Genomic DNA, 20458 nt, shown 5'->3' with positions numbered 1-20458 from the left:
TGTAATTCTCATAACTGTTATATAATAACATCTATTATAAGCAGGTCTTTTTTTTTTTTTTTTTAAATATCATTAGCGGCGACCTCAAGGTCGCCGCTAATGATTTTTTTATTTTTTTACGATTATCAATAGCGGCGACATCTAGGTCGCCGCTATTGATAGCCAATAGCAGCGACCTATAACGTCGCCGCTATTGATTATCAGTAGCAGCGACCTAGAAGGTCGCCGCTATTGATAGTCAATAGCAGCCACCCAGATGGTCGCCGCTATTGACCATCATCAGCGGCGACTCTAGGCCCATTTCAAGCTTTTTTTGCGGCAACAAAAAAAGTCATTAGCGGCGACCCCAGATGTTGCCGCTATTGATCATCAGTGGCGGATTAATACCAGCAACTGAATAGCGGCCAAGGGTCGCCGCTATTGATCAATAGCGGCGACGTTTTGCTCATTAGCGGCGACTTTGGGTCGCCGCTAATGAGCAAATTTCTTGTAGTGAAAGGAGAGGTCTGGCGGGAGATGGAAACCCAGTGGAAAAGGGACGTAAAGTAACTGGAAATTTGACTATAAATGGATCAGGAACGGCGGCGGCTGTAATACAGCCCCGCCAACCAGTATGAATTTTTTGAGCTGGAACTGCCGAGGGCTTGGGAACCCTCGTGCAGTTCGAGACCTTCGCCGATTGGTGAAGGAAAAAAATCCCTCTTTGGTTTTCCTCATGGAAACCAAACTTCGTCGCAATAAAATGGAATTAATCAGGTGTAACCTTGGTTATTTTGGATTATTTGTTGTAGATTGTATTGGGAAGGGAGGAGGTTTGGCGGTGCTATGGAAAGAAGAGATTAATGTGGAAATTTAGAATTTTAGTCAATCCCATATTAACGCTGAAATTCAAGCGCATCCGAATAGTATTAAATGGAAGTTCACCGGTTTTTATGGACATCCCGAAGCAAACAGAAGAAGTGAATCATGGGAACTCTTAAAAATCTTGGCTCAATTTAATCCACTTCCATGGGTTTGCGTAGGAGATTTTAATGAGATCCTTAATCAGTCTGAGAAATGGGGTGGACGTAATAGAAATAGGAGTCAGATGAGGGGCTTTCAACAAGCTCTTGTGGAATGTGAACTAACAGAGCTCAGTTGGTTTGGGCCCAAATATACATGGAGTAACCGCAGAGATGGGATGGATCTTATAAAAGAAAAATTGGATAGAGGGGTGGCGAACCAAGAAGGGAGGGACCTCTTCCCGGAGGCAGAGATTAATGTGGAATTGGCGTTGGGCTCGAATCATCTACCAATTTTTTTGTGTTTACAAGGAAAAATGGGGGGACGTAAAAAAAATAAAAATTTTCGGCATGAGGCTCGGTGGGCATTAGTGGAGGGATATGCAAATTTAATTCAACAAGCATGGGGGTCTGTAGACGCACATGTGGGCCAGTGGAATAAGGTGGAGAAAAAATTAAATGTTTGCAAAAATCAGCTGATTGCCTGGCAGAAAAATATAAAAGACCCTGGGGGACAAATGGCTTGGCTGAAGGGCAGAATCTTGGAGCTCACTGGGAGGGAAGGAACTCAGGCATGGGAGCAGGAAAAAAATCTTCAACGTGAACTCCAACATCTCTTAGACCAAGAGGATACCCGGTGGAGGCAAAGGGCAAAAGAGGCATGGCTCATCAACAGGGATCATAATACAAGGTACTTTCACGAGTGTGCCAATGCTAGAAGAAGAAGGAACTTTATTGACGAAATCATTGACGAAATGGGTAATCAATGGGATACACCCAATAACGTGGAGAAGGCTTTTGTTAATTATTTTGAAGGCTTGTTCACGGCAGGGAGGGAAGGAGAATTGGATCCTTGTCTTCAAAGCCTTACACCCTGTATTTCCATAGAAATGAATGCTGATTTACTAAAGGTTTTTAGAAAAGAGGAGGTTTATGCGGCACTTACTCAAATGAGTCCTCTCAATGCACCGGGTCCGGACGAATTTACAGCAGATTTCTTCCAAATAAATTGGAAGATTGTGGGGGATGAGGTATGTGAAGCTGTCCTTCATACCCTTAATTTTGGAATTATGCCTGAAGCTTTGAACTTAACCCATATAGTTCTTATTCCCAAACTGAAAATCCGTCGTGCGTCACGGATTTTCGACCCATCAGTTTGTGTAATGTGCTATATAAAATAATCTCTAAAGTTCTAGCCAATAGATTGAAGAAAATTCTCCCAGAGATTATTTCTCCATCTCAAAGCGCTTTCGTTCCGGGTCGGCTGATATCCGACAATATCCTAGCGGCATATGAAACACTCAATACCATGCATACGGGTATGAGGAGTAACAAGGGTTTCATGGCAGTTAAACTGGACATGAGTAAAGCCTATGACCAGGTAGAATGACGATTTTTGGAAGCAGTTATGGGGCGGATGGGCTTTGAGGGTAGGTGGATAAAACTGATCATGATGTGTGTTATGTCTGCAAAATATGCAGTCCTAGTGAATGGAACACCTTGTGGCAATATTATTCCGTCACGGGGTATTCGACAGGGGGATTCTATTTCCCCCTATTTGTTCCTTCTTTGTGCGGAGCCGCTTAGTGCTATGCTGACAAGAGCTAATCGTGATGGCTTGTTGGAGGGAGTCCCCACATCCAAACGGGGGCCCCTTATATCTCACCTTCTGTTTGCAGACGATAGTTTACTTTTTTGCAGGGCAACTGTCGCACAGTGGAGCAACTTGACAAATTTGTTACACATGTATGAGGTTGCTTCGGGACAAAAGATGAACCAAAACAAGACGGCGATATTTTTCAGCAAAAATACGCCTCCGGCAAAAAAATCTCAGATCATGGAGCTTGCTAGGATCCCTGCCACACAACAGTATGATACTTATTTGGGGCTTCCCTCCTTCTAACCGCTTTTCGGAATATTATTGAACGGGTGCAGAAACGCCTGCAGGACTGGAAACTAAAATTTCTTTCTCAGGCGGGAAGGGAAATTTTATTAAAGGCGGTTGTCCAAGTCATACCAACTTATTGCATGAGCGTCTTTCGCCTTCTGAAGGCTCTATGTTCGGAGCTTAGTTCACTTATGCAAAGTTTTTGGTGGGGTCAAAAGGACAAAGAAAGGCGAATTTCGTGGATGAGTTGGAGTCGTATGGGATTGTCAAAGCGGCAGGGAGGCATGGGGTTTAGAGATTTCAATAATTTTAATAAGGCTCTACTCGCTAAACAATGTTGGAGATTGTGGAAGATGCCGGATAGTCTCATTGCCAAGATAATGAAAGCAAAGTATTTTCCTGACAGTTCAATCCTAGAAGCACAACCAGGTAAGCGATCTTTGTTTGCATGGCGTAGCATTCAGGGCTTTTGTGATTTGCTTAGGGAAGGGCTAATTTGGAGAGTTGGCAATGGAGAAAATATCTGCATTTGGCAAGATAGATGGATACTGAAATTCTCCACTTTTAAATTACATTCTCAGCCTTGTGGACTTGATCCCACCGCAAAGGTCCGCAGGCTTATCGACGGAGAAACAAAGTGGTGGAATGCGAATTTGGTGAATCAATTATTCTCCCCCAACGAAGCACAGCTTATTTTGTCTATACCCATTACTGGCAGTGATCAACCAGATTTTCTTATTTGGAGGGGTACAGCTAAGGGTATCTTCTCTGTACGCAGTGCATACCATATGCAACATGAAATTGAAATGGCGAGAAAAGCAATGGGCTCATCTGGAAATATACTAAGTGGGGTATGGGAGAAATTATGGAACCTGCCAATACCGAATCCTGAGAAGAATTTCATGTGGAGGGCGTGTCATGATATCCTACCCACCCGAGCGAATCTTTTCAAACGGAAAATCATTGAATCACCGAAATGTCCAATATGTGAGCACGAGGAGGAGACAACTATACATATTCTGTGGCTTTGCCCTTCGGCCATGGATGTCTGGAATGAGGGAGCCAGAATTTTTCAGAAATGCTCATACCGAGAACCAAACTTCCTTTTATTAGTTGAGAAGATGCTACAACGATGTGATGCGGAGGAATTTATGCAATTTGTGGGCATCGCACGGCGGATTTGGTTACGTCGGAATGATCTGGTGTACGGGGGTAATTTTTGGCATTCGGCAGAGATTATTCGTCATATGCAATCAGCCCGTTTAAGCTACAATGTCGCGCATGCAATGGTTCATACAACATGAGAAACTGGTCGTCAGTTACAGTGGCTTGCCCCTCCAACAGGCTGGATTATGGCCAACTGGGACGCTTCAGTTGATCGTCCACGAGGGATTTGGGGTATGGGAGTGATTGTCCGGAACTCGGTAGGTGATCTAATGGCTGCGAGATGTTGTTCCAGAATGGGATACTTAGAGCCCACGGATGCTGAAGCCCATGCTGCTCTAGAAGCGACTCAAATCTGCCGTAACCTGGGATATGACTGGGTTAAATTTGTGGGAGATGCGAAAGTCATAGTGGAAGGGGTGAACTCTGATGAACAAGATTGGAGCAAGAAGGGAAACATTATTGATGGGATACGATCAACTGTTCGAGGATTCTCTCACTGGACCTTTTCTCACGTTCACAGGGAAGCAAACCAGGTAGCTCACGAGCTAGCCAGATTAGCTATAACACAAAATAGGGACGAGTTGTGGTTTTCAAATCCACCAAACTGTATTAAGAGGCTTATTGCTTATGGGAAAGATGTAATCCCTGCTTGATTATTACAATAAAGTGAGCTCTTTTATTCAAAAAAAAAAAAAAAAAACAAAAACAATTATGGAGTTCAAGGAAGGGTTAGAGCCAATAAATCCTTATGCATGGCCACTTTGTCTACAATTTGGGACGTGTAACAACCAACAACCAATAGCAATTAATCAGGTGAAACCAAATATTGAGCACTGCAGTAACACGTGGTGAATCAACAGGAAATTAGTTAGACAGGTGGCAGATTGTTGTTATCTTAGACTCGTAAAATAATTTTTGTTTTTCGTATTTTTAAGTGTTTGGTGCGACTGAAAATAATATTTAGGATAAAATATTTTCAGTTTGACTACAAAAAGCCTTTTTAATTTTGGAAAAATAGATTTCGTTTTTAAAAGCAGCAAACTATTTTTCAAGTTAGAGCATCTTATTCTCAAATCGACACACCCAACCGAGACATCGTCGAGACCCCGCCCAGATTTCACCTGGACCCTATCGGGACACGGTCAAGACCCTGCTGGGACCCAATCAAGACATAGTATGGACCTTGAGGGATTTGATCTGGACTCGTCGAGCCACCGCTCGGACTTCGAGGGAACCTAGTTGGGACTCTGCCAGGACTCGATCAGAACTTGTCAGGCTACTATCTAGCCTTTCCTGGGACATGGTAATTATGGCCACTACCGGGACTTGGTCTCGCACCACTGGGACTCGATCGAGAAACGGCCAGGACCCGGTTGGGATTCAAAAGGCCCCGGTCGAACTACCATTGGTACTTTGCTGGGACCCAACTGAACGACCATTGGGACTTCGTCAAGAGCCGGTCGAGATTCACTAGACCTAGTGAGGTCGCTGTTGGGACCCGGTTGGGACAATATTGTAAATTGTGATTTTTTGTATGCGTCAAACATTGGAAAATGTTTTTTGGAAAATCAATTTTCAAAAAAATATTTTTCGTTGAAAACATTTTCCTATAAATAAGATTTTGTGTCGAAATAAACGGATGCTTAGTTAGCTACCTAGTAGTTGTTAAGTTAGTTTGCTAATTGTAACACTTGAATCATTAATGCAATAAACTCTTCATTCTCCATTTTCAATCTTGACAGAAAATCCCAATTAATTGACAATTAAAATGATTGAAGGGTACGGTTCAAGAATCAAGGAGTAGCTATATTTTACTTTATTATCTTTTAATATTTTTAATTAAGGACCGGCCCCTAGTTAGACCAGCCCCTAATATATATGCTCTAACTCTAAATGGTTAGAGCATATGAGTAATGCTATGTACTATATTTTTATTCTCTTAAAGTTGATGTGGTTTTTAAAATCATCATTAAATTTTAGATGAATCATACTTGAATGTTGATTCAATGGTGATTTTGAAAGCTATATCAGCTTTAAGATAATAAAAGAGAATAAAAAGATGGTTCTTATCATTCTTCTTTAAATATTGTGTGCAAGTGTTTACGATTTAAATACTAAATTACTTATCGGAGTGGGAGTGCAAGAGCATTGAGGGCCAGAGAGTCCAAGCATTATGGAGTTGAATGAAGGATTGGAGCCAGTGAGTCCAAGCGGACAATACTTGAATAGCTCTTTGTTATCTAGATCTATTGTTGATGTCTTGGAAACTGAAGTTCCAATCACCGACATCGACATCGACATCATATCATTGCTCAGTGATTCATTCCTTCCGCTCAATCCATGCTTGTCATCCGTCATGGTGCCCTCTCTCTCTCTCTCTATTTCTTTGATATTTTATATATTATTCTTACTATTAGATTTAAGGGTAAAGTTCTCTTAACCCCCTCAAACTACCACATAAATAACAATCTACTCCCAATAATAGAAAAATAACAAAATTATCTCTATAAAATTTTTAATAAGACAAAAATATCCCTAAAAATTTGAAAAAAAATTAAATAAATTTAAAATTTAAAAAGAAAAGTTAAAAAAAAAATAAAAAAAAGGGTGAAAGAACCACCCCATGGGTGGCAAGGGGTGGTTCTGCCACCCCCCCCAGGTGCTTTGGTGGTTCGGCCACCCACTAAATATAGTAGGGGTGGCTGAATCACCTCTAAATGGTTCGGCCACCCCAAAACAGCTTAAATACCCCCACAACACTCCTCACACAAAGCTATTTCTGATCTACCTTCGGCGAAGACATAAGCCATTTCTGTATTTTTGTGTCATTTTCTGGGTCATTGACCCAATCTCTTACTTGACTCGTCCTTATTTCCAAATCCTTCTCTAGCAAGCCGAAGAAGAATTTGGCTTCAGCCATGACATGGGTCTCACAATCCCTTGCGAAGAAGTTTTTCAGTCTCTAACATCCATTCTCAGATGAAGATTAATTAGGCATGCCTAGATTTTTCTCTCGGGGGTGGCCGATCCACCCCCTAGTGGGTGGCTGGACCATCCCCAGTTACCTAGGGGTAGTCCGGCCACCATCCAGGGTTGTCCAGCACCTCTGTTTTGCTTTTTATTTTTATTTTTTTTTATAAATTTTAGTATTTTTCTTTTTATTTTAATAAGGGTAATTTCGTTATTTTGATAGAATTTGGGGTACATTGTCATTGTTTTGATAGTTTGTGGGGTAAATTGTCGCAATTGATAGTTTGGAGGGTAGATTGTCATTGGGGTGGTCGTTTGAGGAGGTTAAGAGGACTTTACCCTAAATTCAATTAATTTTAGTTCCGGCCCATTGCAAGTTTTGATTAGTACACAACTGATTAAATTCTGCTTAGAATTGCTTATTTTAAAAGAAAGATAAAATGAATTAGTCTTATTCTAGGCCCAACATCTTTCTTTAAAACTTTATTTTTTAATTGAATCGAAGAGGCAGAACTTTGAGTTGGAGAACACGCCAAAAGGGAAGAACAAAGTGTTGGTTTAGGTTTTGGCACATTCGGTTTGCATGTAAGTGTTTGAAAATGAGCACCTCAGCATGTCCAGAAAGCAGGATTCTAGAAGGCCCTGTCCGGACCGCCAGAAGCCAGGTCCGGACCCAATTTCTAGATAACACATTTTGAAAGGCCTGTCCAAACCATTAGAAGTCGGGTCCGGACACAATATCCAGCAAGTCAAATGTGAAGGGCCTATTCGGACCGTCAGAAGCTGGGTCCAGACACTACATCCAGCAAGCTGTTTTTGAAGGGGAGGTTCGGACCGCCAGAAACTGGGTCCGAACCCAATTTCTAGCAAGCTACATTTGAGAGGTAGGTCCGGACCGTCAGAAGCTGGGTCCGGACCCAATTTCCAACAAGACCATTTTGCATGGCATGTCCGGACACATGACTTGGGTGTCCGGACACCACGTGGTTACGCATATGTAACCCTAGCCATGTCCGGACACCGACTTATCCCTATCCGGACATGGCTACTGAACTATTGTTTTATTCTCTATTTAAACAAATTGTTTTGCCTAATATACGTACGTATTTTGAGAGCTAAAACAGAGAGATTAGAAAGAGATATTGTTCTAGTTTATGTGAGTGAAGATTAAATATGTGAAGCCAATCGGAGTTCCGATGAAAGGAAATCTTAAAGAAGAATTGTGCCAGAGGTTCTAGAAAGGTCTACTGCAGTAGAAGTCAAGTGGGTTGCTTGTCGTGTGCAAGTGAGAGTAAATTGTAAAGGTTTTGTAATTCTTCTTGTATTCCTTATTCTTCTTATAGTGGATTGATTTCCTGGGTTTGGCTTCCCCAGAGAGGTTTTACATTTAGAGAGTTCTCTAAATGGTTTCCTCTTTGTAACCAAATATCTGTGTTCTTGAATTTCATTACATATCTGTATTTGGTTGATTGTTAACTGTTAAGTGAGATCTTATTATGTTGCTTCTAAGTGATACATCTACGCAGTTGAACAAGTGTAGTTTGGAGTCGTATATAGGTTTTTTAATTGGTATCAGAGTGGGTTCACTCTATGAAGTAATTTTTTTCCTGAGTGTGATCCTACACTCCATATCAAGTGTCACTTACTGTTGCTCCTAATTCCCTTCTCGCCTTTGACGGAATAAATTATACGCTTTGGAAAATTCTTATGAGAGCATACTTTAAATCCATTAATGTATGGCATATTGTTGAATCTGGATGGACACGTCCAGAAAAAGCAATAGTTGAATGGACAACGGAAGAAAAGAATAATGCTACTGCGAATGACAAAGCTATAAATGCTATTTACATCTCTGTTTCAAATGAGGAATTTTTAAGAATTTATAGATGTGAGTTAGCTAAGGAAGCTTGGAAAACTTTAGAAATCACACATGAAGAAACTAAGGTGGTTAGAACTTCAAAATTTCAAATGTTGGTTTCTCAGTTTAAGGAGATTAGAATGCAGGAAGATGAAACTTTTGATGAATTCTATTCAAAGCTTAGTGTCATTAGAAACTCTACTATTAATTTAGGAAAGAAAATGGATGATGCAAAAGTGGTGAAAAAAATCTTAAGATCTTTACCTGAGAGATTTATACCTCAAATTGCTGCCATACAATAGAACAAAGACTTAGATACTATGAGAGTAGAAGAACTAGTAGGTTCCCTTCAAACTTTTGAGCAAATTTTACCCAAAAACAAGAAAACTAAAAACATTGCTCTTAAGGCAAAAAATGTTAAAGTCAATTCTTGTGGTTCGTCTGATGAGGATTCTGGGGATGATGAAGAATTTGCCCTATTTGCTAAAAAATTTAGAAAATTCTTTAGACCCGTTAATGGAAATTTTAAAAATCGAGACTCAAAAGGTCCTGTGAAACCTAGAGGTGAAGTTAGAAGTAATCCACGAGAGAACTTAGAGACTAATCAGAATGATAAGTTTACTAGTGGACGCAAATGTCATGAATGTGGGGGTCGGGGTCATATTTGAATTGAATGTGCTAATCTGAAAATGTCAAAAGGTAAAGCTTTTAATGTCACTCAGAGTGATGAGTCGGATGATGAGAAACTCGAAGGAGAAGTTGAAGGAGGAGTGAATTATTTAGCTTTTACTGCTTCTTATGATAACGATTATAAGGTTGTTAACTCACCTCATATGCTTAACAAATCTGAAATCGAATCTGTTGATGAGGTGGATTTACAAACTGCTTATAATAACTTGTTTGTGGAATGTGATAAAGTGAACAAGCTGAATAGGAGAAATTTGAAAAATCTAAAAGAAGCTGAACTTGAGAAAGAGAGATTAATGAAATCTATGGATGAATGTCTAGCTATTCGAAACACCTTGACTTCTGAAAACCTCATATTGATTGCTAAAGTTAAATCTCTGGAAAAGGACTTGACTGATTCAAATGATCATTTAAAGAAATTTTCTAGTGATAAATTGAATCAAATGTTAGGAAATCAGAAACATTCATCTGATAGGACTGGATTGGGTTTTAATAAACATGTTAATTCTTCTTCAAATGTTGCTACCACTTCTAAGATTATGTTTGTGAAACCTAAAATGAAAGATGTTGTAATTGAGAACTCGTGTTTACCTAAAGAAAGCTCAGAAGATGTGACCAAGAAGAATAAGTTAAAATTCAAGGTTTCGGTAAGGACTAACTTCAATTCTAAGTTTATCCCTACATGTTTTCACTATGGTGTCAAAGGTCATACTCGACCAAATTGTTTTCAAATTAGGGCTAAACAACCATGGTCTCAAAAGAATATCCCTAGACTAGATGAACCTGGAATTGGAAATCAACTAAAAGTTTTAAATGCTCAAGTGAAACTTATTAGTGAGAAGTTAGCAGCTTTGTCAAATTCTGTTGATGTAAAAGATATGCCTAATTTGTTTGGCAATCATGTGAAAATACCTCCTCAAAAGGAACAGGTCTGGGTTAAAAAGAAAGATCATCTATGCTTGGTTGCTCATATTGCCTTAAGTATGCTTAATTCATGTCTGTGGTTTCTGGATAGTGGTTGTTCCAAACATATGACAGGTGATAAGTCTATATTCAAAGAGCTTAAAGAAGGCAAAGGAGGTGGAAGCATCACTTATGGAGATGGCAGCAAATTGAAGGTGATCGGTTAAGGAATTGTGGAAATTTTCGGTGCTCCTACTCCACAAGAAGTGTTGTATGTTGAAGGACTCAAGGCAAATTTATTGAGCATTAGTCAGTTTTGTGATTACGATTTAGTAGTTCAGTTTTCTAAGAAAGAATGCAGCATTTTTTATTTTCAAGGAAAATGATTGATGGGAGGAAAATGCACTGTTGACAACTGCTATTGGTTCTCCTCAAATTCTCAGATAAAATGCAACAAGGCAACCCTGGACACTGGAGAATTGTGGCATCAACGGCTGGGGCATCTAAATTTTCATGATCTGGTCAAAGTCTCAAAGACAGAAGCCATAGCTGATTTACCCAAGATTCATCAGGCTGATAAAGGAAAGTGTGGACCATGTCAATTGGGGAAACAAACTTGAACTCCACACAAAAAGACTTCAGGTATTTTTACCTCTCGAAACTTAGAGCTTCTTCACATGGATCTCATGGGACCTACACGGACAGCTAGAATGGGAGGCAAGAAATACATTATGGTGGTCGTAGATGACTTCTCTCGATATACATGGGTAATTTTGTTAAGAGAGAAATCTGAAGCCTTTGAACAAGCTCAGATCTTGTTCAATAAGATACAAAATGAACAAAACTGTCTCATCAAGCGAATTCGTAGTGATCATGGCAGAGAATTCGAGAATTCCAGTTTTGAAGATTATTGTGCTCAACAAGGTATCAAACAAGAATTCTCATCTCCCATAACTCCTCAACAAAATGGAGTAGTCGAATGAAAAAACAGAGTCATACAGGAAATGGCTAGAGTAATGATAAATGCTAAGAATTTGGCATAACATTTTGGGGAGAAGCAGTCCATACTGCATGTCATACTGTAAATCGAGTTTTTCTTAAACCAACAACTACCAAGACACCGTATGAGCTATGGCGAGGCAAGAAACCCACTGTCAAATATTTTTGGGTGTTCGGAAGTACGTGCTACATTCTTCGTGACAGGAAGAACTTGGGGAAGTTTGATGCAAAAAATGACGAAGGAATTTTTCTTATGTATTCCACTGCAAGTCGAGCTAGTCGAGTGTATAACACAAGGACCAAGTCAGTAATGGAATCAGTCAATGTTGTCATCGATGATGAAACTACCAAGGATCATCTTGCAGAAGAAGAATCTCATGTTGAAGGGGAGCAAGTTGATATTTCTGATAAGACTCATGAACCTCCTAGTCCGAATGTTTCAGCAGTCCGTACATCAATATCTTCAGTTGCAGAAGACATGATTCCTTCACCAGTTCCAAACATGGTCTCTCATGTACCATCCTCCAGATTCAAACTTAATCACCTTAGAGAAAATTTGCTGAGAAATGTTAATGAAGGTTTACGACTGCAAAACAGGGTGGTTAATTAAGTCTCTTATTCTTGTTATCTTTCTCAGATTGAGCCAAAGAAAGTTAATGAGGCATTAGAAGATGAGAGTTGGGTTGCTGCTATGCACGATGAACTCAATCAGTTTGTTCGGAATGATGTATGGAATTTGGTTCCAAGACCAAAAGATCAGAATATCATTGGCACTAAATGGGTATTCAAGAATAAGTCCGACGAGCATGGTACAGTGGTAAGAAACAAGGCTCGATTGGTTGCTCAAGGATACACTCAAGTTGAAGGAGTGGACTTTGATGAGACGTTTGCACCGGTAGCCAGATTGGAATCTATCAGAATTTTGCTGAGCATCTCATGTCATCTTCAGATCAAATTGTATCAGATGGACGTCAAGAGTGCTTTTCTTAATGACATCCTTCAAGAAGAAGTGTATGTAGCTCAGCCAAAAGGGTTTCAGGATCCAACATATCCAAAACATGTTTACAAGCTAAAAAAGGCACTTTATAGATTGAAACAAGCTCCGAGAGCTTGGTATGAATATCTGACAACTTATCTTCTTGAACATGGGTTCATTCGAGGACAAGCTGACCGTACCTTGTTCATCCGTAGGAAAGGCAACCAACTACTCATTGTCTAGATTTATGTAGATGACATTATTTTTGGCTCTACGGTCGACTCACATGCTCATCAATTCTCTACAGAAATGAAACAAGAGTTCAAAATGAGTATGATTGGTGAATTGACTTACTTTCTAGGTTTTCAAGTCCAACAATCCTACAAAGGTATCTTTGTGTCTCAACCAAAGTATGCCAAAGATCTTGTGAAGAGATTTGGATTGGATGGAAAAAGTCATGCTCACACACCCATGAGTACAAGTGTTAAGCTGAGTGCAAATGTGGCTGGGAAATCCGTTGACCAAATCTTATACAGAAGTATGATCGGCTGTCTGCTTTACCTTACAACTAGTCGACCAGATATATCTTTCAGTGTGGGTGTATGTGCTCGATTTCAAGCTAATCCAAAGGAATCTCATCTGACAGCAGTTAAACGGATCCTCAGGTATGTAAATAGAACTATCAATTTTGGGATTTATTTTTCTACTAACACAAATCTTGAGCTTGCAGGATATTCTGATGTTGACTGGGCCAGTAATGCGGATGATCGAAAGAGTACTTCTGGCGGATGTTTTTATGTGGGTACAAACTTGGTCACCTAGATGAGTAAGAAACAAAACTCCATCTCTCTTTCTACTGCTGAGGCCGAATATATAGCTACTTGGAGCTGTTGCACACAGCTAATCTGGATGAAGCAACTTCTTGCGGACTATGGATTTACTCAAGGGAAGATGATTGTCTACTATGACAATACTAGTGCCATAAACATCTCGAAGAATCCGGTCCAACATTCACGCACGAAACACATTGACATACATCATCATTTCATCCATGACTTGGTGGAGACCCAGGTGGTATCTCTTGAATTTATGCTTACTGAATATCAATTAGCTGACCTGTTTACAAAACCCCTAGATGGATCTAGGTTTGAGTATCTCAAGAATGCTATTGGTGTATGCGATCTCTCATGATCGTATATATAGAACATGCCTAGAAATTAAGCATATTGATATTTTTCCGTCACTATTCTAGAGCATTTTGTTTTGTTTTGTTTTCTGTTCTTTGGTTGTGTTATTTTTGTGATATTTTTTTCCTGTTCGGTAGTCAGTTTCTCATGTATTATTTTCAAATGAATATTTTACATCTGAGTGGGGTCAATAATTCTGCAATTTACATCTAATGCTTCATATGTTTTATGATCTACCTTGTTCTTCTGAAGATTGTTGAGGGAGTAAGAGTCAGTTTTTTCTCATGTTCGAAGTTGTGCACTATATGCCCCCATTAAGTTTGTATTTTTGATATGTGTTTGGGAATTCGGATCAAACATTTTTTTGAAAGATAGGTATGTCATTTCTATCCACTTGATCAACTAGTCAGTTGAACCTAGCTCCTAAAAATTCCGACATTTTCTTCAATAAAAAAAGAAAAAAAAAGGGGCATAAAATATGCTCAAATGACTTAGTTTTGCTTTTATATGTCCCTATAGAAAGAATCAGTGATCAAATCATTGCGGAAATAGATGGTTACTAAATGATAAGTCTCAGGGGGAGTGTATCGGATGAGGGATTCTAGGTCCTAACATTATAAGGTTTGACTGTGGCTTGAATCAAACTATTTGTCTTTTATTTGCTAAATGTCTGTCTAGATTTACATTCCACTGATGAAATCTTATTTAATGGGAGTTTTTCACACACTACACCCTCGCATGAGTTTTCTGAGTTATTGCTTACTTGGCTGAATTCACAAAAAAAGGATGATTAATGCATATGATACATTTATGGTGTGTGTAGTTATTGATCACTCTGGATTGTTAAGATATTCATAAGGACATGCATGAGTTATTGGATATCTATACAAGTTGTGTTTTATTTTTAAATTAATTTTGTTTTTTTTTTTAAAAAAAAAACCTGATATCTCTTCTTATTCCCATTTCCTCCTCCTCTCTCTCGGCCGAAGCACTTGCCTGTTCCAAAAGTTTCTTTTTTTCTTTCGTTTTGTTATTTTTTTCTTTCTTTCTCTCTGATTTCATTTTTTTTTTCAAATGTAAAGGCTCAAAACTTCTAGCTAACAATGCTCCTCCAATTGTTCAAGATCCTCCAGCTGCGTCCTCCTCGGGATCATCAGATGTTTCCAGTCAATTAAATAAAATAATTGACTTACTTCAAGCTCAAGGCCAAAGCATCGAAGCTATCAACACCCGCCTAACAACTTTGGAGCAAGATATGAAGTATATCAAAGATAGTTTTTGGCAAGAATAATTTTCATTTTTTGTTTGCTTTGCTTACAACTCGAATACCATTATGTGATGGGACTATTTTTGTTTTTGTGTCTACTTATTTCAGATTTAATGAGTTGTTTTTTTTTTTTTTTTTTTAACTCTAGAATTCCATTTTTTTATTTGTGCTTCCTTTTGTCCTTCAAAGACAAAAAGGGGGAGTTGATGTGTCATTTTCATGTATAATTATTTTTGTCCCCGAATGGCCAAAGGGGGAGTTTGTTAGTTTAGGTTTTGGCACATTCGGTTTGCATGTAAGTTGTTGAAAATGATCACCTCAGCATGTCCAGAAAGCAAGATTCTAGAAGGCCTTGTCCGGACCGCCAGAAGCCAGGTTCGGACCCAATTTCCAAACAACACATTTTGAATGGAGTGTCCGGACCATCAGAAGCCAGGTCCGGACACAATCCAGCAAGTCAAATGTGAAGGGCCTGTCTAAACGGTCAGAAGTTGGGTCCGGACACTACATCCAGCAAGCTGTTTTTGAAGGGGAGGTCCGGACCGCCAGAAGCTGGGTCCGGACCCAATTTCCAGCAAGCTACATTTGAGAGGTAGGTTCGGACCGTCAGAAGCTGGGTCCGAACCCAATTTCCAGCAAGATCATTTTGCATGGCATGTCCGGACACATGACTTGGGTGTTCGGACACCACATGGTTACGCATATGTAACCCTAGCCATGTTCGGACACCCACTTATCCCTGTTTGGACATGGCTGCTGAATTATTGTTTTATTCTCTATTTAAACAAACTATTTTGCCTAATATACGTACGTATTTTGAGAGCTAAAACAGAGAGATTAGAAAGAAATATTGTTCTAGTTTATGTGAGTGAAGATTAAATACGTGAAGCCAATTGGAGTTTCGGTGAAAGGAAATCTTATAGAAGAATTGTGCGAGAGGTTCTGGAAAGGGCTATTGCGATAGAAGTCAAGTGGGTCGCTTGTCGTGTGCAAGGGAGAGTAAATTGCAAATGTTTTGTAATTCTTCTTGTATTCCTTATTCTTCTTATAGTGGATTGATTTCCTGAGTTTGGCTACTCCGGATAGGTTTTACATTTAGAGAGTTCTCTAAATGGTTTACTTTTCGTAACCAAATATCTGTGTTCTTAAAATTCATTACATATCTGTATTTTGTTGATTGTTAACTGTTAAGTGAGATCTTATTTTGTTGCTTCTAAGTGATACATCTAGGCAGTTGAATAGGTGTAGTTTGGAGTCGTATATAAGTTTTTCACTAAGCTTCTTATTTATTTATTTTTTTTCTTCGTTTTCTCTCTTCATGTCTCCACTTTCTTTATTTATAAAGAATGATGAAAAAGCCTTAAAAATAGATTTTATTGAGGAGTAAAGCCTGGAGGAGACATTGTTCAATTAATCCTCTTTCTCTTCTAGTTTTAATATTCTTCTTTTTCTTTTTCTTCTTCTCTTAACTAATCTCATTGCAGTGTGTTAATTTGGCTGGGTTCATAGACAAAGCTTAATACCCTGTGGCTGTTGGGCCTCCACACAGGCCATGTTTACAATGACAAACAAAACAAAATTTGCTAGTTATTTTGGTGTAATTAAGCATGTTATTAAGTTAAAGCAAATGCAAAGTCTTTTCATGATATTGATTTTTTTATTTTTTTATTTTTTAAGCACAGTATATTGATTGTTGATTCGATGGTTTTATTGCTTTACCTCGATCTTATCACGTGCCACTAATACTGAGAACTCTGAAACAGGTTACAAACCAAAAAGGTGATAGACAATGGAAAAGGGTTGAAGTGAAGCTTGAAGACCATGTTAATGTCCCCATTTTCCCTGCCGGGTTGTCACCCACATCATACGATGCATATCTTGACGACTACTTGTCAAAGGTAGCAATGGATCACTTTCCCCAAAGCAAACCACTATGGGAAGTTCACGTATTCAAGTATCCAACAAGCAATGCAGCTGGTAATATCATATTCAAGCTTCATCATTCGCTTGGTGATGGCTACTCTCTCATGGGTGCTCTACGAAGTGCTGATCATCCTTCTGCTCCCTTAAAGTTGCCGTCACGCCCACACACAGAACTAGAAAGTGATAATAAAAGTGCTCTTGCAAAAGTGTTTCAAATCTTTCCCTTGATCTCTAACTCACTATCGGATTTTGGATGGAGCATTTTGAAGAGCACTTTGGTTAAGGACGATCGGACACCAATTAGGTTGGGGGATGAAGGAGTAGTGTTTCTGCCAATCACAATATCAACCATGACATTCTCTCTTGATCGTATCAAACACATAAAGGCTAAGCTTGGATTGGTAAGATCAACATGTCTAAGCACAAACTAGCTAATGATCATTTGATTTTCATGAAATTCATATTCACTACTAGCACAAAGCAAGTTTATCTTCAATTATGAACCCTTTTTTTTAGGTATCAATTATGAACTTTTCAATAACTCCCAACTGTCATGTTTATTAGCCATTTGGGTTTAAAGTATTTAACTCTCAACATAAAGTATTTAACTCTTTATGTTTTTAAATACTCTTTTGCCCCCTAGCTCGGTTGCAAGACTTTATTTATTTTTTTTCCCATACGGTTTCATTTTTATTACCGGAGGTACCTGTGGTTTTCATAAAGACCAAGATGGTACCTCCATTAAAATTCTGTCCGAAAATTAACAGAACATAACGTCAGCACCAATAAGATGTCGCCATGTGTCATATAATTAATTTTTTTCTAACAAAAAAAAAAAAAAAACGAAAAAAAATTTGGGGGTGGCTCTTGGCCATTTGGGGGGTGGCTGGCCACCCCCTTTGGCCCTAGGGGTGGCCAGGAAACCCCCATCTGGCCGATTTGGGGGTGGCGCCACCCATCTGGCCCGTTTGGGAGAACTGCCTTCTTGATATCAATCTCAAAGATGGAGTGATGGTAAATGAAAACGGATCTAGTGAGGGCCAAAATGGAACCAAATCCCGCTTAAAATCTGCTCACAAGAAACTAATTGCATCAAATCTTCAGACGAACCTTTCAAGTTTGAAAATGGGGCACTCTCATTCTGATGGTCGTGGTTCTTCACCCAGTAACTCATCAGGGAAGGAAAAGGCATCCAATACGCTGCTTGCCAAACCCAAACCCAAGGATGATCTAGTTGATGAAGCTAGCTCGAGGCCTGGAATTGGTTTGAGATCCCACAGCAATCCAAAAGAGAGATCCATATATACAACCAGATAAACAGGCAAAGAAGCGATTGGCTCTACCTAACAGCGGTGACTTCCCGGGCGTGGGGTGGCTCGCTACCCCTAAACCGGCCAGATGACGGCCACCTCCATTTTTTTTAAATATAATTTTTTTGAAAAATTAAAAAAAAAAAAAAAAATTATATGACACATAGCGACATCTGATTGGTGCTGACGTGACGTTCTGTTAAATGTTGAATGAAATTTTAACGGAAATACCATCTTGATCTTTATGAAAACCATAGGTACCTCCGGTAATAAAAATGAAACCCCTAAGGAGAAAAAAAATTAAGTTTTGAAACCCTAAGGGGCAAAAGAGTTTTTAACCCTAATTTAAATGAGATTCTATGCTTTTGATCAAATGATTTATTTGATCATAATAACATAGTTCAAACCATTTGCTTCATTTATTAGGTTTTATTCTTACCTAATCTCTTTGAATTCTGCCTCATTCAGTATCGAAATAATTCTAAAACCTTGGACTCTTTCCCAACGAAAGCCATTTTTTTCCCTAGGCTATGCCTTCGAAATGTTAGAAGCAAAGAAGGGTAAAAGAGTCAAGATAGCCAGGAATGAAGATATCTTAAATCTCCTTTTTTGTTCTCTCTTTCTCCCTTGTTCATTCCAATATTCCTCATCCTCATCATGTAATCTTAGAGAAGGCCGGGGGCTTGGCCATCAACCTCCCCCTCCTCATAAGTGATCAATTTTACTTTCATATCGTTTAAAACTACTAATTAATTAAAATATATTAATGCCCACCTCTATAAGCAAATCAAGAAAATGATCAATATATATGTAATTAGCCATTGAAGGACGGGAGATCCACTTTTACTTGACAATCATTTTCTCCTACTTAAGACACATAAGTTGTCCCCTTTGTTCGAATGTCACAGGTTCAACCTCATCATCCCCCAAAACTAAATGCAGTTTTTGAAAGAGTCCCACAATGTTCAAAATGTGCTAAATTAAGTAACCCATCAAAACTGCCAAAGTGTGTCAAAAAGGCCACATATTTTTTTATATTCCTATAATGCTCTTATTCTTTTAAAAACTAAAATTAAAAAATTAATAAAATGAAAAAATATAAAGAAGCCCCCAAAACTAATAGTCATTTGTGATAAAGACCTACAATGTTTAAAAGGTACTAAATTAGCCCATCAAACTACCAAAGTTTGTTAAAAATGCCACATTTTTTTTTAATATTCATATAATACCCCTATATATTCTTTTAAAACCTAAAATAGAAAATTAATAAAATAAAAAATAAACTAAACAATTTTTTTTTTTTTTTTTTTTTTAAAAAAAAAAACCAATGGATGAATAAATACAATTTTTTTTTGGAATAAATAAAAAAATTAGTTACCATAGTTCGCCTAAATTACATATTGCTCATGCAGTATAAAAAAATGATAAATTAAAAATCAAACCTTGTGGTTGACCTAAATTATAAATTGATTCTTGTCGTATACAAGGGAAATTAGACGTTCCTAAGAAATGACAAAAAATAATTTAGTCCCTGGAGTCAAATTTCATTAAAAAATTTGACTAATTCGGTTAAATGTCACATCAACGCCAGTAAAAATGGCCACTTGTGTCATTCTTAATAAAATAAATAAATATAAATTAAACTAAAAAAACTAAAATGATTTTTTTTAAGAAAAATTTAATTTTTTTGTTTTTTATTTTATTGATGAAAAAATATAAAAAAAAAAAGCCACCAAAACTAACAGCCATTTTTTAAAGAGCTCCAAAATGTTCAAAATATGCTAAAGTAGCCCATAAAATAACCAAAGTGTATCAAAAATGCCACATTTTTTTTTTTTTTATTCCTATAACACCTTTATTATTTTAGAAACTAAAATATAAATTTAACAAAATAAAAAACTAAAGAATTAATTTTTTTTTAAAAAAAAAAAAAGAAAAAGAAAAAAAAGAGAAAGGGGTAGTTGCTGGTCAAGCTGCCCTCCGCCACCTTTGGGGGGAGCTTGCAGGCCAACCATACCCAATTGGCAGAAACCAATTTCCTTTTTTTTAAAAAAAAAAAAAAAAAAAAAAATCATTTTTAGTTTTTTCGTCAACAAAGGACAATGATATTAACCGCTTTGGGTCTCAGCCCACATGATTTTGTTATTAGGTTTACCTCATAAGGCCTCATATTATTTAGAGATAGCATGTTTTATATAAGCACATTATTTTTTTCATACTCAAGCAATGTGGGACGCTATACTTTTTCTTTAGGTTCCACAATTTTTTTTTAATCATGTTGATGGTGCCACACTATCCAAAATCTTCGTCAAGCGTTGTTGT

General features: G+C 38.2%; 1 protein-coding gene across 1 annotated transcript in view; it reads left to right on the top strand.

Moving 5' to 3' along the window:
- The window catches only part of LOC132181743 (wax ester synthase/diacylglycerol acyltransferase 5-like), a 97353-nt gene extending 79210 nt beyond the window's left edge, over positions 1–18143 (top strand). Inside the window, exons 2-3 of the mRNA XM_059594980.1 lie at positions 16667–17227; positions 17931–18143. Of these exons, the coding sequence (XP_059450963.1) occupies positions 16667–17227; positions 17931–18143 (774 nt within the window). The remainder of the gene's footprint in view (positions 1–16666; positions 17228–17930) is intronic.
- The last annotated feature ends 2315 nt before the right edge of the window (positions 18144–20458 follow it).

Source organism: Corylus avellana, chromosome ca5, assembly GCF_901000735.1.
Source record: "Corylus avellana chromosome ca5, CavTom2PMs-1.0".
In the NCBI taxonomy this organism is placed as follows: Eukaryota; Viridiplantae; Streptophyta; class Magnoliopsida; order Fagales; family Betulaceae; genus Corylus; species Corylus avellana.
The sequence above is the reverse complement of the archived record's forward strand: the minus strand, read 5'-3'. Positions and strand labels throughout refer to the sequence as shown.